This window comes from Trichosurus vulpecula, chromosome 7 (genome assembly GCF_011100635.1).
Source record: "Trichosurus vulpecula isolate mTriVul1 chromosome 7, mTriVul1.pri, whole genome shotgun sequence".
Classification (NCBI taxonomy): Eukaryota; Metazoa; Chordata; class Mammalia; order Diprotodontia; family Phalangeridae; genus Trichosurus; species Trichosurus vulpecula.
Genome location: NC_050579.1, coordinates 246,084,860 through 246,111,594, shown reverse-complemented (window position 1 = coordinate 246,111,594; position 26,735 = coordinate 246,084,860). Strand labels below are relative to the sequence as shown.

At 43.6% G+C, this 26,735-nt stretch overlaps 2 protein-coding genes across 2 annotated transcripts; both read right to left on the bottom strand.

Annotated features, from left to right (window-relative positions):
* Positions 1-1,929: 1,929 nt before the first annotated feature.
* On the bottom strand, positions 1,930-17,847 carry LOC118856623 (trem-like transcript 4 protein). The gene is made up of 6 exons (XM_036767024.1): positions 17,699-17,847; positions 16,620-16,961; positions 15,477-15,600; positions 8,276-8,394; positions 6,408-6,466; positions 1,930-3,089 (listed from the first exon to the last, which is right to left on the bottom strand). Exons 1-6 carry the CDS (start codon positions 17,748-17,750, stop codon positions 2,892-2,894), a joined length of 894 nt encoding a protein of 297 aa, XP_036622919.1. The 5' UTR covers positions 17,751-17,847; the 3' UTR covers positions 1,930-2,891.
* Positions 17,848-21,313: 3,466 nt separating this feature from the next.
* On the bottom strand, positions 21,314-26,617 carry LOC118858365 (trem-like transcript 4 protein). The gene is made up of 5 exons (XM_036768866.1): positions 26,539-26,617; positions 25,499-25,840; positions 24,390-24,474; positions 22,417-22,538; positions 21,314-21,892 (listed from the first exon to the last, which is right to left on the bottom strand). The coding sequence occupies exons 1-5, from the start codon at positions 26,588-26,590 to the stop codon at positions 21,840-21,842; spliced, it is 654 nt and encodes a 217-aa protein (XP_036624761.1). The 5' UTR covers positions 26,591-26,617; the 3' UTR covers positions 21,314-21,839.
* Between the last annotated feature and the right edge of the window lie 118 nt (positions 26,618-26,735).

Genomic DNA, 26,735 nt, shown 5'->3' with positions numbered 1-26,735 from the left:
CATGCTGGTTCTTACTGATGACCACTTCCCTTTCCAGACAGCCAGTAATAACCTCTTGAACAATAATTTGCAGAATCTACCCGTTTCATTGTTTTAAAAACTGGGTAATGTTTCTTCTTTTCCATTTCTGCTACACTTCATGTATTCACTATGAGCTTTCTAACATCCCTCACACAATGGCTCAATAATCAAATCTATTAGCTCTTTAGGTATCATTGGATATCAGATTCATCCAGACCCAGTGAATTGAACTCATTGAGGACAGGTAGGTGTTCTCTTATCATATCCTGACTTGGGTTGGAAGTGAAAAACAAGAATCACCACCCTTGTGTTTCCTACATTTGGCAGACATCTTCCAGTACCTCTGTGCCAAAGGAGAGAAAACAGGGCCAGCTCCAAGCAAAAATGGGAAATAGGAAAATTTTTATTTGGGGTCCCTCAGACTCCTTACTTCTCCTCACACAGGAAACCCTTGGCTCTGTGTTTTCACTAGCTGTCCCCCATGCCTGGAATTCTCTCCCTCCTGAGGTTTCCCTGATTTCTTTCAGGTCCCATTTGGAGGGAAAACACCTTTCTCGACCCCTGTATCTTCTAGAAATATCTATATCTTCTTTGTATATAGTTGTTTGCATGTTTTCTCTTCCATTAGATTGGAGGTTCCTTCAGTAAAGTGAATGTTTTTTTCGTTTCTGTGTATCCCCAGTGCTTAGCATAGTGCCTGGCCCATAGTAGGGGCTGAATAAATGCTATTTGAGTTGAGATTTTCTGCCCTTCCCCTTTGGCAAGGTCTCCACATGGGCTATGTGTTCTTGGACAAGTAAATTACCATCCTGGATCTTAGCTGCTCTCTCAATAAAATAGGGATGGGCAGACGAGTTGTATAGGGACTACAGCTTCTGAAGGTCCATAGAGCTGTATCATTTTATGGGAGTATGACATAAGGTGGTTATTAGGACTACTTCGGGTTTAATTTGCATAATATTACTAGAACCTCAAGAGAATGAACTGAGGAGCAAATGAGGTGCCTGGAATTGTGTTTCTCCCAGTATCCAGACATGTAGGAGATGCTTAATAAATATTTATTGACTGACTGGAAGATGCTGGAAATATAGAGTCTAGTCTCTTGAACAATATTTCATCTTCTTCCCAGCAGGCCTGGAAGGATGTGCTTAAAGCTAGGATGTAGCTCAGGTGATCTTAACTAAATAAATGTTCAGAGTGTGTGGTATGATAAGTGGAGGCATGATTAATCTTAGGAAGAGAAGATGCTCTAGAGATGTAAATCTAAAGAGAGTGAGGTATGTCATTCTATGGCAGTGGCATAAAAGCCTCATTCCTGGATGAGTTGTGAGAATGTGGAAGAAGGTCTTAGAGGAAGACATCACCTTCTTTTTCTGGTGACCTTGAGAGGCACCTAGAAGGAGCAAACCAGGAGGGAGGTGAAGAAACTGGGTGCTAGAACTATAAGTGGCAATGGAAATGCTTATTGGGAAACCTTTGGAATTTGGAGTTATAAGGTTTTTTTACTGTATGCTACATAATTCTTTAAACAAAAAATAAAACCTAGTTCTGATATCTCTTATCCAATGTGCTTGCAAGTGATTTCACATCACTCTCCTGATTCCTATAGTCCTAGGGACCTCAGGCATCATAATGAGAGGATACCTACCATGGGGATATGAAGAGATTGGTTGTTCAAACTGTCAGTGACACAGGGAAATAATCACTGTGAAATATTTGAATTGGAGGTTATTTTTAATTATTTCAGATTACGTGAAGCTTAATGTTCCCTTTTTAATGTAATGAACTCAATCATGGATAGTTATTAGCCAGTGTGATTGCCCATAAGGTATTCATACCACCATTTTGTCTTCTCCAGGGAAGAGATTTCCCTGGGGCTTTGGGTAGGAAATGAAACAGAAGGAAGGATAACATCATCCCAAACTTTACTTGGTTCTGGTATAACAAATATTTCTGACACAAGGGATACAGAAAATTCTCATTTATAATATGTTTCTCCTCCAGATTAGCTCAAGAACACTTTGACATAAGTTGTTTTCTGAGCTATGTTGACTTAGTTCTTGCCAAAGAAATGTTTCAAGGAGATTCTTGGTAAAGTTATCCAGTTTGATGCCACAGACAGCTGTCTAGGTCTGGAATCTGAAACCCTCCCTATCTGAACCTATATCATCCCATTCAATTTCTTCACTTCCTCTGACTCTTCTTCCATTTCACTAAGTGCTGGGAAGAACATCTCTTGTTACTTGTCTCTGCCATTCTCTTCCCCTCTGCTCTAAGGCTCTCAGATATTGGAAAAAAGACTGTCTTCTTCTCAGTGCCTTGTCCCTTCCTCTGTACCAACACCCTCATCATTCTCTCCTCCATATACAGTAACTCTGCTTCACAGAGTGTCCTTGTTCTCACTGGGATTAAAGCTTTTCACATGGGACTGATTAATCCTTCGGAGTGGTAGGGGTAAGGAAGGGGTAAGTGGGTTTACTGAGTCAGAATCCCTCATATAGGGAGGGATAGATGGAGGAAGGAAGAATTGATGGAGCAGCAGAGAAGACCCAACTGTGGTTATGCACCATCAATTTGTGGAGGGTAAATTAGCCCATTAATATGTTAATATGGGGAAATCAGTCCATAATGTATAAGATAGTCGGTCCATTAATATATTAATGTATTGAATTTTCAGTTATCTTCAAATCATTTCTTGCCTTAGTGACCCCAGTGAAACTATTAGAACCTCAATGGCAGGGACTAAGTCTCCTCATGCTTTCCCTCCTATGCCTCCCAAGTCCCCTATCCCCTAAAAAACCTGAGGTTCTATACTATGTAGGTCCTTCAATGACCACCCAGTCCCTCACCACTGCCTCCTGAGGGGAAACTTAAATGGGAAGCCGACGTCCAGTTCTTGCAATGCTGGCATATTCCACGGGCTCACTTGGGATAGGAGTTGGACCAGGGTTGTGCCCCATCTGTGTGTTGGCATAGATTGAATCTCCAAGGCTGAGCTGGGTTCCATGAATCACCGAGGCATATTGGATGACTTCAGAACCCTCTTCTTGCATTTCTATGGTGCTGTCCTAAGAGCCAGAGAGAGAGGGAGACCATCAACCAGAAAGGAGAGATCAAGGTGGGGGAAGCTGCTGGTGCCAACTTTGGTGTCCTGATGGCGATGGGGCAAGGTAGAGGAGAGGGAAGTGAGACACTACAATGGGGGAGGGGAAACATGCCTAGGAAACATACCTGGGAATGTCATAGAATTACATATGAAATATTGGAGCTATCTAGTGCCTTTCCCACAATTTATGCAAGAGAATACTGAGGTCAAGTGAGGGGAGATGCCTTTCCTATCCATGGAGTTAGTGGTATGGCCAGAACTAGATCCAAGATGTCCAGTCATATTCATTTAACAAGCATTTATTAAGTGACTATTGTGAGTCTGGCACCATGCTAGTTGCTTTCTTAGTCAGTCAATAAACATTCACCAAGTAGCTCCCATGTGCTAGGTACTGTGCTAAGTTCAGTTGTCTTAATTGGATGTTGGGGAATTACATGGCATAGCTTATGATGCATTAGGAATCATACAAGGGAATTCAGATCAAGTCCAAACTAAGTGATCCACAGTGAATTCTGTAGCTGTCAGACACAATGGAAGTAGCTTGTAAGGTTCAATCATGCAGCACGCTGTTTACAATGAGCATTTGGTCCTCTGCTTCAGTTCTAGACCTCTCAGGAACCTTTGACACAATCGATCACTCCATATCCTGATATTCTCTTTTCTCTAGGTTCCTATGACATTATCTTATTCTCCTCCTTCCTGTCAAACCATTCCTTCTCACTCACTTCTGCTGGATCTTCATCCAGGTTATATTCACTTGTGGTGAACATTCCCTAGGGCTTTATCCCAGACTCTCTTCATTTCTTCTTTTCTACTATGTCACTTGATCTCATCAGCTCCCATGGATTTGTCATCTCTATGCTAATGACTCTGAGATCGACTTATCCAACCTTTACTTCTCTCCCAGCCTCCAGACTCAAATCTCCAACTCCCTACTGGACTTTTCAAATTGGATATCCATAGATACTGTATTTCACCACATAATCCTTACATCCTCTTGTTTTCCAGTCCAGAAACTGGTTTATGCCTTTTCATTGTGTAATCGTCACATGGTATAATTCTGGGGGTCATGTCACTTAAAAGGTGAACAGAGCAGCACAGTATTCACTAGTGGCATATGGATACACATCTATCTCTTGCACATTGCCAGCCTAGAATTCTCAGTGCATGTACATTGTCAGTTTACTTCTGAAAGTCAACTTGCATGGCTTGTTCACAGTGTTGCAGTACTAACGGTATTGTCACTCAACCCAATGAAGAGCCATAGGCACAAGGGTAGTAGGTGGGCAGACAAAGCTACCATGAATAAGTCACACGATATGGTAAGACTTGCATCTTCCGTCTTTAGATAAACGGTACAGTTTGTCAGTCTGTCTCTCTGTCTCTGTCTCTCTGTTCCTCTCTCTCCCCCCCCCCCTCTCTCTCTCTCTCTCTCTCTCTCTCCCCCCCCCTTCTCTCTCCCTCCTCTCTCTCTCTCCACCCCCCCCCACACACAGACACCTTCTATACCCAATCCATTACCAAGGCTCCTGTTACTTTGACCTTCTAACAACTCTCTCATACACCCCTTTCTCTCTTTTCACACTGCTACCATTCTAATGTAGTCCCTGATCAACCAGTTGTTGCTGTTCAGTTGGTTTTCAGTCATGTCCGACTCTTCATGTCCCACTTTGGGTTTTCCTGGCAAAGACACTGGAATGGTTTGCTATTTCCTTCTCCAGCTCACTTGACAGATGCGGAAACTGAGGCAAGCAGGACTAGGTGACTTGCCCAGGGTCTCACAGCTAGTAGGTATCTGAGGCTGGATTTGGACTCATGGAGATGAGTCCTCTGATTCCAATCCTAGTGCTCTATCCACTGTGCCAACTAGCTGCCTGAACTCCTGGGCTATTACAATGACCTGCTGGTTGGTCTTCCTGCCTGAAGACTTTCTCCATTCTGGTTCATCCTTCACTCAGTTGCCAGTGATCTTACTAAATCTCAAGCCTGATTATATCACCCACCCCCACCCTCTTCCAAATTCAATCAATTCCAGAGGTTCCTTATCAGCTCCAGTACAAAATATACCATCCTTTGCCATTGAAAGCCCTTCACAACCTGGTCCCTCTACCTTTTTCATCTTTACTCTTTACTCCCCCCACCCCTGAAGTACTCTGTGATCCAATGACATTGGCTTACTTGAACAAAACAGTCTATCTCTTGCTTGGGTGCATTATTGCTGGCTCTCTTCCATGCCTGAAATTCTCTCCCTCCTCATCCCCAACTTTTGGCTTTCTTGTCTTCCTTCAAGTCTGAGCCAAAATCTCATCTTCTATATGAAGTCTTCCCCAATCTCCCTGTATTATAGTGCCTTCCTATGTTGATTATCTCTAGAGAGCCATTCAAGAAGTGTTTATGAAGCACCAACTATGTGCTAGGCATGGAGGACACAAAGGAAAACAAAAGACTGACTGTCCTTCCTCTCAAGGAATTCAGAGTCTAATGCAGGAAACAATATACAAATAACTGAGTACAAGCAAACTATAGAGAAGTTAAATTGGAAAGAATCAACAGAGGGAAGGCACTGAACTCTAATTTATCCTGTCTAGATTTAGAGCCAGAAGGAACCACGGAGGTCACTGAGTCCAACCCTCCCCAACCCCATTTTACACATGAAGAACTTGGCAAAGGGAGTGACCTTGTGACTTACTCAAGACCACACAGCCAGAACATATTTGTAGTGAGGTTCAAACCTACATCTTTCTCACTCCAAGTCTAGTCATCTAATAGTCATCATTCTAACTTGCTGTGTGACTGGAAAAGTCAATTAACCTCTGTAAATCTCTGGTTCCTTATTTCTAATATGAGAGGGTCAGACTAGATAATCCCTAAATTCTTTTCCCTTTCTAGTCCCTCTCATCCTGTGATTTGCTTGGAGGTGGGTTTTTTTTTTCCTTTCTGGTCCAGAATGATGATTTCACTGGGGAACTCCAAAGAAGGAAACTCCCTTTGCCAGTGCAGATCAGCCACTGTTTTGTAACTTACTGTGTTAAGAGCATTACTTGCCTTGGGCAATCACCCACCCAGTGTGTGTCAGAGGAAGGACTTGAAACTAGGTCTTCTCTCCCCAATGGCCAGTTCTCTATCCACTGGGTCATGTTGTTCTATGCCATGGAGAGAACACTCTCTCAGTCCAGGTCATAGGACTGTTGTCAGGGACAAATGAGATAAGGTATATGAAGTTGTACTGAAATGTACAATGTTCTGCAGATATACGTAAAGGATGATTAGTATTACTTACCCTGGCCTTTTTCTTCTGTTCCTCAAGGTCATCATAGACATGGTGGCGGTCATCATCACCTGTCAGAGCACATGCCTTTAGAGGACCTACCCTTTAGGAGGGAGCTGACATCTACTCCATTACCCTCCCCTCCCCAACACTGGGACGTATCCACTGAAAGAGGTATTGGCTCTGTTTCATGATACTTTTCACCATTCCCCCAATCAAAACTTACTTGGTTTGTTTTCTACTTCTACTTAGTGACCAAAAGACTCTGTGTGTATGCTTGAGTGTAAAAGAGACAGACCGAGATGAAGACAAAGAGTGACAGAGCCAAAGAAAGACAGAAAGAGACAGAAACAGAGAAAAAGAGATAGAAACAGAGAGACAGAGATGGACAGAAAGAAGAAAGAAAAAGAAAGAAAGAAAGAAAGAAAGAAAGAAAGAAAGAAAGAAAGAAAGAAAGAAAGAAAGAAAGAAAGGAAGGAAGGAAGGAAGGAAGAAAGAAAAGAAGGAAGGAAGGAAGGAAGGAAGGAAGGAAGGAAGGAAGGAAGGAAGGAAGAAACGAAGGAAGGAAGGAAGAAACAAAGAAAGAGACAGACTTACAAAGTCAAAGACAAAAGTGAGAGACAGTGATAAAGGTAAAAAGAGGTAGAGATAGAGAAAAGGAAAGACATAGAAAGAGAGAAAGGGGGCAGGAAGAGGCTGACAGAGACAGAAAGGGAAAGAGACAGAGGTAGAGAAAGTGAAAATCAGAGAGGGAGAAATCAAGTTTCTTCTCTATTCAAAAGCCCTCAGTGGCTCCCCATTGCCTCTTGAATAGCTTATAAACTTCTAGCTTGGCATCAAGGCATTCTACATTCTAATTTTCAGCTGTCTTTTCCATCCTTATTTCATATTACTCATCATTGACTCTACTCCACCTTTCTCATCTTGACTGGGGCTGGAATCAGACTTCTCATCCCTTACACTCATCTTACCGAGTTGAAGTTCGTTTATTCCTCCAAGGCTTAGGCCAGGTGCCATCTGCCCTATGAAGTCTTTCTTGATCCCCTCACACTCAGGCCCCTAATGTGGTGCAAAGCGATCTTTTCCTTTTCAAAGTTCCATTTTTGCTAGACCGTGGCCATGATTATCTTTTACTTTCTCCATTTGATCTTATTTATAAGCAAGTCTTTCCTTCTATTACAAGAATTCGAATGTAAGCTCCTGGAAGGTAGGTTTTGGGTCATGTCTTTCTTTGTATCCCTCATACCTGCCATAGTGCCTTGTAAATTGGAAGTCCTTAATAAATGCTTTTGGCTTTGAAATGAATTGTGAAGGATGAGATAGAAAGAAAAAGAAAAGGGTAAAATTGTTTTCATAGAAAACTTTTATTTCCTTGAGATTTCGAGCTATTCATTCATTCATTTTATATACAGTGGTTGATTACCTTTTGTGTGCAAAGCACTTGGCTAGGCTCTGAGGATAAGGGGGAGGAAAGGGGAAAGGAATAAGCATGAGATAGTGCCTACTATGTGCCAGGCTTTGTGCTAAGAGCTTTACAAATATTACCTCACTTGATGCTTACAACAAACCTGTGAGATAGGTGCCTGAATGGAAGAAAGATGAAAAGAAGACAAGACAGTGACAAGCCCTAGGAAGCTCCCAGTGTGTCAGGGGGCAGATAAGAAAAGTACACACCAACCAGAATAAAAATTAAAATGACTTGATCATCATAGAGGAGAAGCAAAGAGGATCAGCAGAGTAGTGTCCACAGGCTATGTGGAGCCCTGGGCACATCTTCCCTCAACCCCTAAGTCAGCAATGCTAGACGGGCATGAGAGGGCAGGAAAGGAGAGAGGGTAGGAGGGAGCTGGGAAGAGGCCAGGTGACCACCTGTGTCTTACCTGTCCCTGGTTTTCTGGAGATTTTCACCATGTACACGATGCCCACACTGAGGAGCCCGACAAGAAGCAAAGAGGCCAGCACAGAGCCCCAAATGATGAATTTCTCTTTGTCTCTTGGACTAATGGGGAGGGAGACCAGTCAGGTGAGACAATATCAAACAAAACAAGATCACTCTGGTTTAGGCAGTTGGCCCTGTGCCTGAGGTAATAGAAGAACTGAGTTTTGTCTTTGGCCCTTTTTACCACCCTTCTCTACAGGTGCACACAGGAAACATCAAGATCCTTCTACCTACTCAGCACCCTGATACAGGGCCTGACTTCAGATAAATCCAAGCAGGGCCCCATATTCCATATCTTTCCCAGAATTCTCCTATATCAGACAGATGATATTTGTAAAGTACTTAGCCCAGTGCCTGGTACATTGTAGGTGGGCTCTTAAAGAAAATACATGTTCCCTGCCTCCTTCCCTCACTGAAAGGTAACTCTCCTTATTATTATGTCTCACTCCCATTCTGGAATATTTCAAACTGGATGTCCTGTGCTTTTAATCTCAAATCTGACGTGTCCAAAACAAATTCATCGTCTTCTTCCAAACTCCCATAAATCTCAGCATTATACTTCAACATACATTGTACTCCTCATATTCTCCCCCCACCCACATCCAATCAGCTGTCAAATCTTTCCATTTCTATGTCATATCAAACAATATATATCATTTACCTTATATCAATAAATCAACAAGCATTTATTAAACACCTACTATGTGCCACATGCTGTAAGGATACAAAGTACTGAGGTACAAATGATGAGATAATCCTTACTCTCAAGAAGCTTATATTCTATTGAGGTGAGAACACATTCATGTCTAAGTTTATTCAGAAGAAATACAAAATAAATGCAAAATATTTAAATGCGGGGTTGTTAGAGAGAGAAGGCACTAGTATTTGGGGGGATGAGGAGGGACTTCTCATAGAAGATGGCTCTTCAGCTTTGTCTTGAGGGAAGAGAAAGCATTCCTGTGAGACAGAGATGAGGAGGGGATGCGCTCTAGGCACTGGGGATAACTCATGCAAATGCATGGAACTGGAAGATGGGCTACTGTGTGCGAGAAACAGAGAAAAGACTAATTTGGTTGGCCTGTAAAGAAAGAGAAGATGTTTAATATGTAATTAGGCCAAAAAGATAGAATGAGCCCAAGTTGGGAAGAGGTTTAAACTACAAGGAGAAGAGATTACCATATTTCATTCCAGAGTTAATAAGGAGGCAGTGGAGTTTACTGAGTCAGGGTGTGATATGGCCAGACCTGCACTAATGGAATATTTCTTTGGCAGCCTCATGGAAGGGAGAGACTTAGGGGAGACAAAAATGAAAGTACTGCTGTCCAGGAAGCTTGCATTTTATTGAAGAAAATCAACCTGTACAAAGACAAGTAAATACAAAATGCATTCAAGGCAATATATGTGGGGAAGGCATTAAATACTGAAGGGAAAAGGGAAGGCAAGGCCTCTTCAGAGGGTGGTATGTGAGCTAAAAAGGCACCTAGGTGGTTAGGGACAGCACAGCAGCTCAGTAGATAGAGAGCCAGGCTTGGAGTCAGGAATATCTGAGCTCCAATCCAGCTTTAGGTACACACTCGCACACACACACACACACACACACGCATGTGCACACACACACAGGTTATCTCAAAAGTCCTAGTGAAATTTTAAGCTTCAGTACCTTCAGAAGAATACATGCTATAAACTTATTTTTTAAAATCTGAAAGTTACCTATTTAAATTTTAATGTATTATATGTTTAGTAGATTTTAGAACGTTTAATAAACTTTCATCACCCGCTGCTCAGCAGCTGAAATTATTGTAATACCTAGCCTCGAAATCATCCAAAAGAATCAAATTTCAATGCGTGCCTGACAGTTGGATGTGACCCCACAAGAAAAACTCTGATGGCGATAGATTAGGTAACTGAAGCTGTCAAGCAAGAATTCTTCTACCATCTACTAGTCTGAGAAGTGACTTCAAGAAACTTTTGCACATGAAATGCACAATGCAAAGTCTTATTTAAATTAAAATTATTTTATTTAAAATTCACAAAATGAATTAACTGTAAAACAAATTAAAATAATTAAGCTGTCAAAAAACTATTGGCAATTTAGTAGCATATAAACTTCTGAAGTTACTTAGGCGTAAAACAACCAGACTTTTGGGGTCATGGTAGATTTACACATGCATAGGTGTACACACACACACATACACAAACATATATATCTTTACATGTCTACATATATGCATAAATACAGAGACATACATGGTTTTCTCCTCTGAGAGAGCACAAGCTCCTTGAAAGCAAGAATTATTTCATTTTTCTCTTTGTATCCCTGGGGCATAGCATAATGTCTAGCATATAGTAGGGGCTTGCTGAATGTTTATTGAATGATGAAATTGTAGAATCACAATTTTAGAGCTAGGGACCCTAGAGGCCATGGGTATTGAGTGCATCCTCATTCTAAAGAGGACAAAACTGACATTCAGAGAGGTTGAGTCACTTGCCCAGGGTTGCAGAACCAATTAAAGTCAAAGGCAGGATTTGAACCTATTGGGCACATAGGTGACATAGTGGATAGGGTGCTGGGCTTGGAGACTGGAAGACCTCCTGAGTTCAAATCTGACATCAGACACTTAGTAGCTGTGTGACCGTGGGCAAGTCACTTAAGCCTGTTTCCTTCAGTTTCCTCATTTTTAAAATGATCTGGAGAAGGAAATGACAAACCATGCCATTCTCTTTGCCAAGAAAACTCCAAATAGGGTTGTGAAGAGTCGGACACAGCTGAAAATAACAGAACAGCACCAAGTAGCTGTAGCCAGAATGGATTTTGTTTTCTTTGAATGACTCAACTTGCCTCGTTGAGCTTCCCTGGACGCTGGGGCTTGCTCTTCCGGGGCAGGACCAGAGCTTCCTGTGTGATGAGTCGTGGGGCTGGCTGAGGGGAAGTGTGTTAACGTGGTCTACGCTAGGGGGAAGGGCCAAGTCAAGAACCAATCGGCCCTGGTCGTTCAGGCGGCGCTTGATGATGTCAAAAACTCTATAAGAGGGGAGAAGACGCCTTGAAGATCCTCCTTTCCTTTTCCGGTTGGAGCCAGAGACACCTACAGCCGAAGCTGAGCTGCTGGTAGCAGAGCTGACTAGAGGCTAGTGGGTAATCTTCTTACCGTAGAGGGGAAGCATGTATACGATTTTGCCTTATACCATCTCGCTTCTCTGTGGCCTCCTGGTTACTCTTATAAGGCAGACTTATTGGGCCTGGAAGCTTTTGATGAAAATATCAAAATAGGGATGCTGGTTTGTGGGCTTGTTATTGTGGAGTGTAAATACATGCTTTAGTTCTCCTGCCTTCTGCCTAGAGAATTCCTTATATCCTGCGGTTCCGGACCTTTTAGGCACATATGAGATTCTCTTTGAAATCATAAATTCTGCCTTCCTAATATAGTAGCACAAAGGATAGAAGGCTGGGCTGAGCTTGAGGAAGACTTGAGTTCTAATCCATCCTCAGGTACTCAGTAGCTGTGTGACTCTGGTCAGTCATTAACCTTTGTTTGCCTCAGTTTCTTCACCTGTGAAATGGAGATACTAGCCCCTCCCTCCCAGGGTTATTGTGCCAATCAAAGAGGTAATAATTGTAAAGCCCTTAGCACAGTTCTTGGCACATAGGAGGCAATATAGGAATGTTAGCTGGTATTGTTACTATTTCAAATCCAGAATTCTGCTCGCTTCTCTGAATCCATCACCAAAGATTTATTAAGGGCCTGCTGGGGAGGACAAGCTCCATGCTAGGCTCCAGCATGAGAAAGGCAAAAAGGAAAGTATTGGTGTCCTCAAGAAGTTTACCTTTTATTGAAGGAAATCGACCTACACACAGCCAAGTAAATACAAAGTGTGTTCAAAGGAATATATGAGGGAAAGGCACTAAAAACTGAAGGGAATAGGGAAGGAGCACTCTCCTTTAGAGGGTCATATGTGAGCTAAAATGGGCAGCTAGGGGGCTCAGTGGATAGAGAGCCAGGCCTGGAGTCAGGAAGATTTGAGTTCCCATCCAGCTTTAGACACTTACTAGCTGTGTGACCCTGGGCAAGTCACTTAACCCCTTTTTGCCTCAGTTCCTCATCTGAGGACACTCTTGAGAAAGAAATGGCAAACCACTCCAGTATCTTTGCCAAGAAAACCCCAAATGGGTCATAAAGAGTCAGACACAACTCAACAGCTGAACAACAACAACTAAAGCCAAGCCCAGAAAGAAAATATTGATTCTTAGAGATATAGGTGATGAGGAAGGGCATTTCAGGCATGAAAAATAGCAAATGGAAAGGCAGGTGACCGAATGCCATAGAAGAAGAATCGTTAAGTAGGTCTGTTTTGCCAGCGGAATATACAGAGCATGAAGGGGAACAATGTACAATTAACGTAGAAAGGTAGGTGTGACCCACATTCTGAAGACCTTTAGATGCCAACATCGGAGCCTGTGTTATATCCTGAAGGCAATAGGGCCCCACTGGATTTTCCTGAGGGACATGGTCAAGCCTATGCCACTGGAGTACCAACTGGTAGGTCCATGGAAGATGGATTAGAAAAGAGAGGCTGGAATCAGGGAGAGCAATTAGGAAGCTTTTGTAACAGTCCCACAAGGGATGACAAGGGTTTGAACCTCAAACTCATCTGCAGAAAGCCTTTCCTTGTCCTGTTACACACACATACACATATGCACGCGCACGTGCACGCACACACACACACACACACACACACACACACTGTTAATACTTTCACCCTGTGAATACCTTCCATTTGTATTTTATGTTAATATATTTTATATAATTTTTTTATTATGTTGTCTCTCCCCATTAGAGAGCCTCTTGGGGGCAAGGACCAGTGTTTTTGCTTTCTCTTGTATGCTCAGGGCTTAGCATGGTGTCCCCCACACCATCCTCCCATAATCAGTGCTTAATAAATTCTTATTGACTATGTCAAAATATTTTGAAGACAGCCTGTTTTCTAGAGCTAAGGAGACTAACAAATAGGTTGTGCTCTGAGCTTGGCATAACAATATTCCTTTGTGCTCCTGATGATATCACCCTCTGGCAAAGTCTATTGTTTGGACCAGCACCAGGTGTTCACTGAGGGATTTAGCTCCTTCTGTTTCCCAGGGCCATCCATCACATGTTCACAGTCCCTATTCCTTGTCACTGACAGGTACTGCATTTCTGTTCCTATCACAGAACTCTGGTTTTATACCTGGAAGGGTGGCCATGACCTGTAAGACTTGAGACAATGACTATTCCCTTAGGATGCAAGATTGCCTCTATCATCCCAAGAAATGCCAACCCTGAGAACTATCTTAAGACTTTAGAATGATTGCATTGTGGGCCAACCCCTTAGCAGCTTTAAGCCCTCCTTCTTAGGAGAGGAGGCTTCCATGTGCATACATCATTTTCCTCACTCTGAATTAATTAAACTTTTCTTTGTATCCTGGCTCTCCTGGCTCTAGCCTGCTTTGTTTTTCTGGCTCCAGTCACCCACAGGTTAGAGGCCAGTTCTAGTCCAGTTGACAACTAACTAGCTGCATCAGAGTGGTGGCTATTTGGATGGAAAAGAGAAGACAGACAAAAGAAAGATTGTGGAGGTAAAAGGAGTAAATTGGGTATCTGATGGATCAGGAGAATGAGGGAGAGTGAAGAATCGAGGCAGACTCTGAGGTTGCCAACCTGGCTGAATAGAAGGATTGGAAGCCTTTAATAGAAATGGAAAAGTTGGAGAAGGATTGGTTTGGAATCAGAGGGGCTAAGAGGGAAGACGGTAAGTTTCATTTTGGGCCTGTTGAGTTGGAATTGCCTACATGAAATCCAATTTAGATATATAATAGCTATTTAGTGATGTGTGATAAGGGCTCAGGAGAGACTATGGCAGAATATATATGTATATATATACACATGTAGATGCATATATATGTGAATATATGTATATATATGTACATATATATATATATATACATGGCATCTGAACAAACAACATAATTCAATCACTAAAACTATCCATTGCATCTCCTAGATAAAGGGTTCTGAACACTTTTTTGTGTCCTGGAGTCCTTTGTTAGTCTGGTAAAGCCTTTGGACCCTTTCTCAAAACATAATGCATAGTGTAAAATACTGGGGATTAGAAAGAAAGCCATTGGTATAGCAATAGAGTTAATAAAAAATTATACCAAATTCATGGATCACATGTTTAGGATCTTTGACCTAGAGACAGTATAGTGGGAGGAAAAGCAGGATCAGATTAGATCAGAAACATTCCCACAGAAGGGACAGAACGAATGAGAACTGAGAAGAGGAATCTGAGAAGTTGCTGAGAGGGGCTGAGAGACTTGAGAAAGTAGTTGCATGAAAACCCAAGAGAAAGGGAGGTGGGGGATGGGGCAGGGGTTATCAACATGGTCAGATACTACAGAGATTTCCAGAAGGATGTGTGTTAAGTAAGGGCCAGTTAAGACAACCTTGACAAACTTGAAGAGAATAGTTTCAGTTGAGTGAAGACATGAGAAGTAAAGAGTTGAGAAATGAATGAGAGCGGAAGTGGCAGCAACAAGAATATTTCTTTGTCAGGCATGCTCTAAGCGATCTTTTTTGGAAGGTAAATTTTCCTTGGTTCACAATTTTACCTGGTTCATTCATCTCTAAGAGGAGAGGGAGGGAAGGGCCATCAGCCATGAAGGAATGATGCCTAGTTCTTCAAGAAGAGAGACTTGTTTAAGAAAGAAGAATTTGGGGATCTGTTGGGTTTATATGGAGATGAGGAAGTGTGATAAATGATACCCACTGTCAAAAATGTAGTGGTACAGGATGGGAAGGGCTTAGCCTATGACACAAGGGAGTATGGATTCAGGACTGAAAAATGCCAGGCTAGGCAGAAAAGAAATCAGATTTCAAGCCATCTTAAACTTGGAAATGAACAAAAAGGGGGAAGCTAGTAAGTACAGTTTCACTAGGCCCAGGAGGGGACCTTCATCTCCCATATTGCCCGTTTGTTCTCACTTCCAGAATGGAATGCTGAAAAGAGGTGACCTTAGACTGAAAGTCTAGGCCAGCACAAGTGAAACACATTAACTGCTGAAGTTTGGAGCTCTTGGAACACAATGAATTTGCAGAAAAGAGTTGTACCTGCTGGTGGCCAAGGGGGTGGCAGAGGTGGTGAAAGTTATCTCAGTGGTAGTTTGAGGGTGTTTGGTGCTGAGAGGTATCTCAGTGGTAGGCTGAGAATGCTTGGTGGTCCTCAATATTGGGGCTGAAAAAAGAACAGAGGAATGAAACATTTGGCCCTGCCCTTCTCTACAGTGTCTAGAACACTAGACTGCTGGCCCCAGTGATGTGTTGGGCCTTGAAACAGCACTAGGGACCATATGTACGCATGCTGCGGGCCAATGTATTATAATAAATCACATCTCATTATTTATGTATTGTCAAGTACTCTAGCCTATAGTTTCTACTGCTAATGTCACCATCAGACTCCTCTGCCACCCCTAGGGCCTCTGACAGCCTGACCCAGGATATTCCTAAGGGATGCTTCCTCGATCCCCAGGAGCGGGGTGTGGTTCTTGTCCAGAATGAAGGCAATGTTAATAATTCTCAGATGCAGAGCATTTGTAATTCACAAAGAGTATTTCCCCCACATCACACCCTTCCTTCCCCTCCTCCCATTTTATAAATGAGGAACTAAGCCTAAGAGAGGTGGAATGACCTCTCAGGGAAACAATATAAGGCAATTTGATAGCTTAGATGACTTTGTATCTATGCTCTTTCATTAGACCCTGCCAGGATCTGCTTCAACAATACCTCTGGTGGACCTGCTCCCCTTTGGCTCCTGGGGCCAGAGCTTCAGGCATCCTCAATCAATGAGACACAATTCTGTGTCTGTGTGTATGTTGGGAGAAACCTGTGTGTGTCTGTGCCTGTGTAAGCCAGAAGTGCATTTCTATGAATGACTGTGAGTGTGACTCAGGACACCCAAGAAGTAGAAGCTCCAGGACAAACATCTGCCCTGCATGGAAATGAGACCAAAGAAGAAAATGCCTCACCTTCCCCAGGGATGAAAAGAACTAACATCAAAACCATGGTGTGGAAAGAAGTGAAGAGGGGGTGGGAAAGGGGAGGGGCAGGAAGCTGGAGGACTGAAAGAGGCTGAGCAGTGTCTCCCTAGAGACCCCGGGGAGGCTTAAGGTCACATCCTAGCCCTGGGTCATGTCCACACTAGGTACCTAATAATCTCTGCTCGAAAGGAAGGGGATTGGGTTGGCAGGGACTTACCTGGAGAAACCTCTAAGCTGATTGTCTCGATAACATAAATAACCTGGTTGACAGAGTCATAGAATCCACACAGGTAGATTCCTGAGTCCTTCACCTCGAGGTTAGACATGGAGATGGTGATGGTACCAGTGTGGGTATCATCCTTCAGGGACACTCGTCGGTCACTAAGTTGCCAAGTGTAGAATGAGTTCACGGTAATTAACTTATCACACCCTTTTCCATTCTCTCTCACTTTACACCAGGTTTTCCACCTCCCCTCGCCTCTCTGGGGATCATAGCTATAACTCACTCTGAGTGTCTGCCCCTCCTGGTACTTCACTTGGGTCACTTGTCCCTGTGAACCTGAAAAAGAGATTATCAGGTCAGGGGGAGCCCAGCTGGGTCTCTCTTGACTCCCCTCCCTTTCTTGACTGAAGAATATGAAAGAGGTAAGGGCGCTGGTCTCCTCAAGTAGCCTCTTCTTCTAAGAAAATATGCCTCAAAGAGCCAGCCGCTCACACAGGGGAGCCTCCTGATCAGTGGTGTGCTAGTAAACAATGAACAAGCAGTTCTCTCGATCTTTCTCTTTCCCTCCCTCTGTCCCTCTTCCTCTTCTTCCCTCCCCCTCCTCTGTCTTTCCTTATCTCACTATATATGTACACACCTACACACACACACACACACGTACACACCTACACACCCACACACATACACACATGCACACACACACACACACACACACACATACCTGTGTGTGTATATATATGGGTTTGATATATTTTAAAATTTAATATGCATTATTAATATCCTCACCATCACTTTTTTTAAGCCAAGTCAATATAAAACAATAAATCAACTCTTCATTTGTATGCAGTCTTTGCCAATTTTCAAGGTGGAAATGCTTTCACTGAAATTTTAACAGCCAGCTCTTCCAAGCCAGTGTGAGCTGGCTCCAGCACACCACTACTCCCAGCCCTCCTCATGCCCTCCTAGCCACACAACATTGTACTCCCTCCCTTCTGTCACTCTCCTCTCTCTTCTCTGCTCCCTGTCAGTCACCAACTCCAACCTTCCCTAACCTCCACCGCTCCCCCAAATACCCATTAATAGAAAAGGCAGCAGCAGTAGTAGTGGGGCTGCTTGGGCCATCATGCATCCATGGGTCCAGAAACACGGGACATTGGAGGTGATCTCTTCATGCTGAACCTGGGCTCATGGATGGCAGGAGGGTGCTGGTCCTGATTCTCCACTGCCTGATTCTGAGCCTCTGAGAGGAAAGAAGAAGCAAGAGAGAGGAGGGGAAACTATGGTTGGGGAAGTGGGAGGAGTGGAAGGAGCAGAAGTGCTGACCTCATACAAGGGAGGTGAGAGCACTTATGTCTGAGGGATTCCATTGGTCAGGGCTCTGACCCCCAGGAGGACCTAGGGAGCCTCCTCAAGAAGAGTTTTGGTCCTTAAAACCATGAATGGAGCTTATGTTACACCATAGGCTTCCTGATATCAAATACAGCTGTCCCATGTTTAGGGATCCAAAGAGCCTGGGCATGGGGGAGAGGGTGAAGGTAAGGAGAACTGGGCCTAGCACTTCATCAGGATTCAGGCAAATGGAAATGGAGGTGTCTAATCTGAGAGGATAACTTCAGATGGATGGTGGCTGCTGGGGACATGGGAGTCTGTTTAGGCAGAACATCCGGGAGAGGAGAATGTCATCTTCTCACTGCCACTTCCCTTGTCCTTTCCCTATGGCCAAGAGGAATCAGTGGTTCACAAAGAGAATCTTCCTCCTCTTCCTCATCACACTAAGTCCATGCCACCCAGCTTTCTCTGTCCTTTGTCCTTCCCAGGGAAGTTATTTGGGTTAAGGGAGCTGGGAGAATGGGGAGCAGAGACTGCTAGACAGAGACTTCTGTGGTCTAATCAGAAATTATTGTCCATTATTCTGCTGGGGGAGAGGGAGGGGTATATCTAGGATTGCCATCCATGTAAGTGATCTCAAGGCCTATAGAGCAGAAATCCATAGCCTAGGGAAACCTTAGACACCATTTAATCCAAGGGTTCTCACTAGTCCAAGGACTTGTTGAAGAGGGTACAGAGGAAATAGCATTAAATGATGCCTACTATGTGCCAGGCACTATGTTAAGTGAGATTTGCAAATATTATCTCATTGATCCGCACAATAACTCAGGTTATTGTACCTCAATTTTCTGTTGAGGAAACAGGCGAAAAGAGGGGAAGTGACTTCCCCAGGGTCACACAATTAAGTATCTAAGGCTGGATTTGAAGCCAGCTCTGACTCCTTCCCCAGAACTCTCTTCACTACACCACCAGATACCTCTCAGTCTCCAGTCCTCATTTAGGGGTCCTTCATAGGTCATAACTTTTTGCATAGTTGTAATGAGTCCCATCCTATTTATTTTTTATCTCCATTAACTTACAGTGGGATAGTCTCTTCTTTATCATCTCTTATGTTAACCCCCAAATGCCCTCAAAAATCTGTATAATATAGACACTTCTCCTTTGGGAGAAAAAGGGAAAAAACCTTGAGGAAATACCCCAAAGATGGGACATTTTCTCAGTCGGGATTCAATGGAAGATATCTTGTGAATGCCCTTGTACCACAGACCTCAGTGCTCAGGAACTACCAGTCTGGTTACCCTGAGGGAGCATTTCTGCTGCGTAGCAAGAGACTGAAGAAATAAATGAATCCATAAGTATGTACGTGCATGCATGTGTGCATGTGTGTGTGTGTGTGTGTGCGCGCACCTGGGTGCTAAGACTACTACTGTTTTCTAAGTTAATAGATTCTGCTTACTCAACAGATGTAAGAGATCCACAATTCTGTGTTTATTTGTGACTTGTCTTAAATCTTCCCCAATTTTTATCAAAAGACAAGTTTCATAACATTACCCAATTCAGGCATGATAACTTGACCAAATAGGAGATCACTAAGTCATGCCGAGATTCCTAAATCCTCAAAGCCCCTCTCTAGGTACATGAGGAGCACCTGTTCCCTGGTTAGATATCTCTTTCTTAGAAGTCCTTATTCTGTTTATTTTATTCAAATTTTAAAAATTCCAGGGAAGGACATACGTTTTAAAAAATATATATTCATTTATTTTTAGTTTATAACATTCAGTTCCACAAGCTTTTGAGTTTTAAATTTTCTCTCTCTCCCTCCCCTCCCCAAGAATGCATGCAGTCTGATAAAGGCTCTACATATACATTCATATTAAACATATTTTCACGTTAGTCATGATGTAAAGAAGAATTAGAACCAATGGAATGAACCATGAGAAAGAAGAAACAAGACAAAACAAAAGAGAGAGAGCAAATAGTATGCTTTGATCTGCATTGAGACTCTGTATTTCCTTCTCTAGTTGTGGATAGCACTTTCCATCATAATTTTTTTAAGTAACCAAAATCTGTGCCCTCTTCCTCCTGTCTGCTTTCTACTGTCTCCCCACACCTGACCTCACTCTCTTGGTAAGAAGAAGAAATAAACCACTGGAAGAAATAGTGTGCAGTTGTTCTTCAGTCATATCCTACTCTTTGTGACCCCATTTGGGGTTTTCTTGGTAAAGACACATTAGTGGTCTACCATTTACTACATCACCTCATTTTACATATAAAGAAACTGATAAGTGACTTGCCCAGGGTCACAAAGCTATTAAGTGTCTGAAGCCAGATTTGAAATCAGGCAGATGATTCTTCCTTACTCCAGGCCCAGTGCTCTATCCACCTAGCTGCCTGAAAAACAATTATATTGGAACTCTTTCCCAAAACATTTGTAGAAAAATGTCACATACTCAGGTTGAAATGCCCCACTCTAGAAGAACCCACCTCAGGAAAGTACAAGTCAGAAAGGAAAGGAAAAATACATTGTTGTAGGTTTCCAAGAACACGGGGGAGAGGGCTCAAATCCGGTTGGGGGATCACACAGGTCTTCAAGGACTTAGGATTTCTAAAACGTTCTAATGGATAAATAGGACCTACATAGGAGCTCAGTGAGCAGGACCTTAGAAACAGGGAGAATAGGAAGGAGTAAGGCAGGCAGGTGAACATGACCCTGTGTAACGGCAACCACACTGGCACACCCAGGATGGCTGCTGACACAGGTTCTTAGATCTGCTAGGAAAGACAGCTGTTTCAGTGGTCAACAATCCTTTTAATCACATAAAATACAGAGAGAGGAAATACAGAGAAGAGAAGTAAAGACCAACAGACAGGGCACCACAACCTGAATCAAAGCTTTACATCCATTACTGAATCGAGAGAGCCTTTACCTCTGAGCAGTCAGTAAGTTCTGAACATATGTCCACCAGAGTCTTAACCAGGGAATCACATCTTTCTCATGAGCCATCTCCCAAAGCAAAAGCTAACCTCTCAGAATATATACTATTTTAGCTAATAGGCTCAGAGCCAGAAGGCATCACACTCCTCCTGAATCAGTGCCTAACTAGGAAAAAGTGTGTAAGCCTTCCTACAAACAAGCAAGTTTCCCTTAATGGAATCCACATATGTCCTACTGACAGGCAGGGAAGATCTTATTCCCCATTAACCTTACACCCTGTTCCAGAGCAGATGTGTCCAAACACAACATGTGGGCTGCACAATGCACACAATGTTACCAAGGGCAGCCTGAACCAGATTGAGACATAATTGGGAAATAGGTAAGAAAATGAATAAATATATAATATAATGCAGATGATATTAATAAGTGTTTTTTATAAGTCAAATGTAACATACAGGGATCCTTATGTACAGGTTACTGGCCCCCATTTATACTTGAGTTTTATATGATGTTCCAGAGAATGTGAAGAACCCAAAGTGGCCATAGGGGAGAGTCTCTGCAAGGAAATCATGAGAAAGGATCAATAATTGAGGGCCACAATATGAAAGCTCTTGAGGACCAGGAATTTGAATTTCATATCAAATGCAATGAGGAGCCATTTGATGGCCTCAAGGGAAAGAGATTGACACATATACAGAACAAAAAGAATGTCAGGAAGAAACATGGGGTGCTTATCATCACAAGAGAAAAAAAGAGGGGAGCTCTGAGGTCTGCTCAGAGTAGAAAGGGCAGGCAAAGAGTTTCAAGAATCTGGGCAGGGAATCAACATGGGGGTGGCAGCTGGATTCCCTGTCCTGATATGGAAATCCCCATAGTGTCTGTAGCCTGGGTCAGGTTCAGCATGGCAGGAACAAGCATCAGGTTGGGATGTACATTGAAATGAATTCATTTCATTTTAGGTCATTTTGATCCTGAGAAAGTTCAGATTGGCTCCTTCCTTTCCCTGAAGAAAAAAGAGAAAGTTCAGTTAACAAATCTTTCCCCTTCTCCTTTAGTCTGAAATTCTTACTTTTTTTCCTCTAAGTCTGACTCAAATCCACCCAAGCCTGAGGTCTTGATAGAGACCCAGCCCTAGGAGCAGAATCAATGGCAGAAAAAAAAAACCAAACAAGCCACCATTGTCACTTTCTCCTTACCCCACATCCTTCCCTCTCATTTGGAACACAAGCAGTGTGGCTCTCTTACTAGACATCCCCATGACCTCCAGTTGACCACCTCCAGGCCAATGCCAGAAACAGCCACTTCTATTCAGGTTGACATTTCCTCCCCTTTGTTTTTCACTGTTGGCTTTTTCAAGGAATTCTCAACCATACCACCTCCGGGTCTAGCCCTAAGAATGAGACTCTTAGAAATGTCCAGGCATCTTTCCTTCAGAGCTTGGGGCTTAGGGAGCTGCTTCTGTCTGGGGTACGAAAAGGCCCATGCTTCCAGAATTGAAATGAAGTCAGATCCAGGGTCTCCACTTACCTGGGCCCCTGCACCTGCCCAGCAGAATAACCAGAGCTGTGAAGACTAGGCCTTTGGTCACAATGAGCCCACATAACACTTGGATAACTGGGGAACTGGAGAAAATGGAAGAGTGTGGTGGGCTATGGGAGAAAGGAAAAGAAGAAAAGTGAGATACAGCCACAGGGAAAGTGGTGTGGTGGTGGGGTGAGTGACCCTTAGGTCTGGGCCTCAGCCTCACTTTTGGAGGTTGCCTATACTCTCTCTCTGCTGATTACCTCCTGTGTGTGTTATCTCCTGTATACTTTATCCTCCACGTAGATTGTTCTACAGAATTGTTTGCATATTGTCTCCCCCATTTTTCTGTGAGCTCCTTGAGACCAGAGATTGTCTTCTTTTCCTTCCTCTTTATCCTCAGATCTTAGCAGAGTACTCAGAGTACTCACTTAATAAATTCTAGCTAACTTATTGGCTGACTTACTGATGGAATCCTCTTCATTTACTGTTTACATTTGGTACACAGTGTGTCCATTGTAAAGGATTAATGGCTTGAGGGTGAAGAAGAGGAGGCTTCACTGGCTCTCCAAGGGAACACCAACAGGCTGGAGGCTTCAGAGAATAAAAGAATAAGGAGGGCATTTGATGTGAGACACCAAGTAGGGGGAAGGGAAGAGATAGTAAAAACCAAACATTCTTCAGTAGGAATCCTGCTCATCACTTCTCTTCACTTTGTGACTTCAGGATGTAGGAAGATTTGATTTTTGTTTCTTTTTCTCTTGTCCAGGGGCTCAAAGCAGGACTGAGCTCTCTGAATGAATCCAGGAGCATTTGTGAATTAAGAGCCTGCCCAGAGCCAGGAACTGCCCTAGATGGGGGGAGAGAGGACAGAAAGGAAGTGATCTCATCATGCAAGTAGCTTCTGGTGTTCTGGGTGAATGACAACACCAGCAGTGGATACAACATTCTAACCAGATAAATACAAAGGAATATTTTGGGAAGTCACTGGTAATTAAGGGGAATGAAGAAAGTCTCTTGTATAAAGAGGTGCTTGAGTTGAGCCTTGAAGGAAACTGCAGACAACTAAAGGTGGAGGTGAGGAGGGATTGCATTGGAGGCAGGGGACAGAGTCATGGAGATGAGAGCTGGCATGTGGTGTGTGAAGAAAAGCAAGGAAGAATGGCTGGAACATGGAGGGTATGGAACATAGGAAGGTTCTAGAAATCTAGAAAAGTTGGCTGGAGCCAGAGTCTGAAGAATTTCAGATGGAAGCCAGGAGTTTGCATTATAACCTGAAAGCAATAGGGAGTCACTAGAGGTTCTGGGGTGACATAGCCAGACCTCTGCCCATCAGCCATGAGGGAATACTGCCCAGCTTACCAAGAAGAGAGAGTTGTCTAACAGGGAAGAATTTTGGGATTTGTCTGGTTTATCTGGAGATGAAGAATTAAGATAAAAGTAGCCACTGTCCAAAATGTAGTGGTGCAGGAGGGGAAGGGCTCAGTGCAGGGATGAGGAACCTGTGACCTTCTAGGTCTGTAACAGCAACCCTTTGACTAATTATGAATTTTGCAGCAGAAATCTTTTTATTTTCATAATTGCATTTTTGTTCCTCTGATATTTCTTTTATTATACCAAAATATTAATGCGACCTTCCCAAGTGAAAATGTTCTCCAAGCCTGGTTTAGCATATGACACAAGTCAGCGTGGGTTCAGAACTGAAAAATGCTGGGCTAGGCAGAAAAGAAATCAGATTTCAAGCCATCTTCAACTTGGAAATGAACAAAAAGGGGGAAGCTTGTAAGAACAATCCCACTAGGCCCAAGGAAACCATCATCTTTGCCCACCATGTTTGCCCTTTTATTCTTCCATCCAGAAGGGAAGGTTGGAAAGAGGTCACTTTGGACTAAGAGTCTGGAGAACACAAGTGAGCCCCACATTAAGTGCTGAGACTGGGAGCTCTTGGAACACACTGGATTTCCATGAAGGAGTTTTACCTGCTGGTGGCCAAGGGGGTGGCAGAGGTGCTGAGAGGTGTCTCAGTGGTAGGTCGAGAAAGCTTGGTGGTCTTCAATGTTGTGGCTGAAAAAAGAACAGAGGAATGAAACGTTTGGTCCTTGACCCAACAAACACACCTGCTTGCTCTTCCCTGGAGGGGCCAGAACACTAGGCTGCTGGTCCCAAGTGAGGTGCTGGGCCTTGAAACTACATTAGGCATCATATGCAGGCATGCTGAGGGCTAATATATTATAATAAATGATATCTCATTACTTATGTATTGTCAAGTACTCCAGCCTATAGTTTCTACTGCTAATGTCACCATCAGACTCCTCTGCCACCCCTAGGCCCTCTGACAGCCTGACCCAGGATATTCCTAAGGGATGCTTCCTCTATCCCCAGGGGTGGGGTGTGGTTCTTGTCAGAAATGAAGGCAATCTTAATAATTCTCAGATGCAGAGCATCATTGCTACCATTGTACCCTTCCCTCCCCACCTCCATTTTACAAATGAGGAAATAAGCCTAAGAGAGGTGAAATGACCTCTCAGGGTCACAATATAAGACAGTTTGATAGCTAAGATGACTCTGTGTCTATGCTCTTTCATTAGAACCTGCCAGGACCTGCTTCAACAATACCACTGGCGGAAACTCCCCCACCCCCTCTCCTGGGGCCAGAGATTCAGGCATCCCAAATCAGTGAGGCACAATTCTGTGTCTGTGTGTATGTTGGGAGGACCCTGTGTGTGTCTATGCTTGTGTAAGCTGCAGGTGCATTGGTTTGAATGAGTCTGCGTGTGACTCATGATACTCAAGAAGTAGAAGCTCCAGGACAAACATCTGCCCTGCATGGAAATGAGACCAGAGAAGAAAATGCCTCACCTTCCCCAGGGATGAAAAGAACTAACATCAAAACCATGGTGTGGAAAGAAGTGAAGAGGGGGTGGGAAAGGGGAGGGGCAGGAAGCTGGAGGACTGAAAGAGGCTGAGCAGTGTCTCCCTAGAGACCCCGGGGAGGCCTAAGGTCACATCCTAGCCCTGGGTCATGTCCACACTAGGTACCTAATAATCTCTGCTTGAAAGGAAGGGGATTGGGTTGGCAGGGACTTACCTGGAGAAACCTCTAAGCTGATTGTCTCGATAACATAAATTACCTGGTTGACAGAGTCATAGAATCCACACAGGTAGATTCCTGAGTCCTTCACCTCAAGGTTAGACATGGAGATGGTGATGGTACCAGTGTGGGTGTCATCCTTCAGGGAGACTCGTCGGTCACTAAGTTGCCCAGTGTAGACTGAGTTCACGGTAATTAATCTATCACACCCTTTTCCATTCTCTCTCACTTTACACCAGGTTTTCCACCTCCCCTCGCCTCTCTGGGGATCATAGCTATAACTCACTCTGAGTGTCTGCCCCTCCTGGTACTTCACTTGGGTCACTTGTCCCTGTGAACCTGAAAAAGAGATTATCAGGTCAGGGGGAGCCCAGCTGGGCCTCCCTTGACTCCCCTCCCTCCATTGACTGAAGAATATGAACAAGGTAAGGGTGCTGGTGTCCTCAAGCAGCCTCTTCTTCTAAGAAAATATGCCTCATAGAGCCAGCTCCTCACACAGGGGAGCCACCTAATCAGTGGTGTGCTAGTAAACAATGAACAAGCAGTTCTCTCAATCTTTCTCTTTCTCTCCCTCTGTCCCTCTTCCTCTTCTTCCCTCCCCCTCCTCTGTCTTTCCTTCTCTCACTATATATGTACATACATACATACACACACACACACATACATGCGTGCACACACACACACACACACCCATGTACATACATGGGTATGATATGTTTTAAAATTTAATATGCATTATTAACATCCTCACCATTACTTTTTTAAGCCAAGTCAATATAAAACAATAAATCAACTCTTCATTTGTATGCAGTCTTTGCCAATTTTCAAGGTGGAAATGCTCTCGCTGAAAATTTGACAGCCGGCTCTTCCAAGCCAGAGTGAGCTGGCTCCAGCACACCACTACTCCTATCCCTCCTCAGGCCCTCCTAGCCACACAACATTGTACTCCCTCCCTTCTGTCACTCTCCTCTCTCTTCTCTGCTCCCTGTCAGTCACCAACTCCAACCTTCCCTAACCTCCACCGCTCCCCCAAATACCCATTAATAGAAAAGGCAGCAGCAATAGTAGTGGGGCTGCTTGGGCCATCATGCATCCATGGGTCCAGAAACACGGGACATTGGAGGTGATCTCTTCATGCTGAACCTGGGCTCATGGATGGCAGGAAGGTGTTGGGGCTGATTCTCCACTGCCTGATTCTGAGCCTCTGAGAGGAAAGAAGAAGCTAGAGAGAGGA

Coding starts and splice junctions, on each gene's coding strand:
- LOC118856623 (XM_036767024.1), bottom strand. CDS start 17,750: ATGATGGCCCAAGCAGCCCCACTACTACTGCTGCTGCCTTTTCTATTA. Junction 8,395..15,476: donor ACCCCCTTGGCCACCAGCAG/GTACAACTCTTT, acceptor CCTCCCCATTAG/TCCAAGAGACAAAGAGAAAT. Junction 6,467..8,275: donor CTCCAGAAAACCAGGGACAG/GTAAGACACAGG, acceptor GTGCTCTGACAG/GTGATGATGACCGCCACCAT.
- LOC118858365 (XM_036768866.1), bottom strand. CDS start 26,590: ATGATGGCCCAAGCAGCCCCACTACTATTGCTGCTGCCTTTTCTATTA. Junction 24,475..25,498: donor CAGCTTAGAGGTTTCTCCAG/GTAAGTCCCTGC, acceptor TTCTTTTTTCAG/CCACAACATTGAAGACCACC. Junction 21,893..22,416: donor GGGCAGGTGCAGGGGCCCAG/GTAAGTGGAGAC, acceptor TTTTTTCTTCAG/GGAAAGGAAGGAGCCAATCT.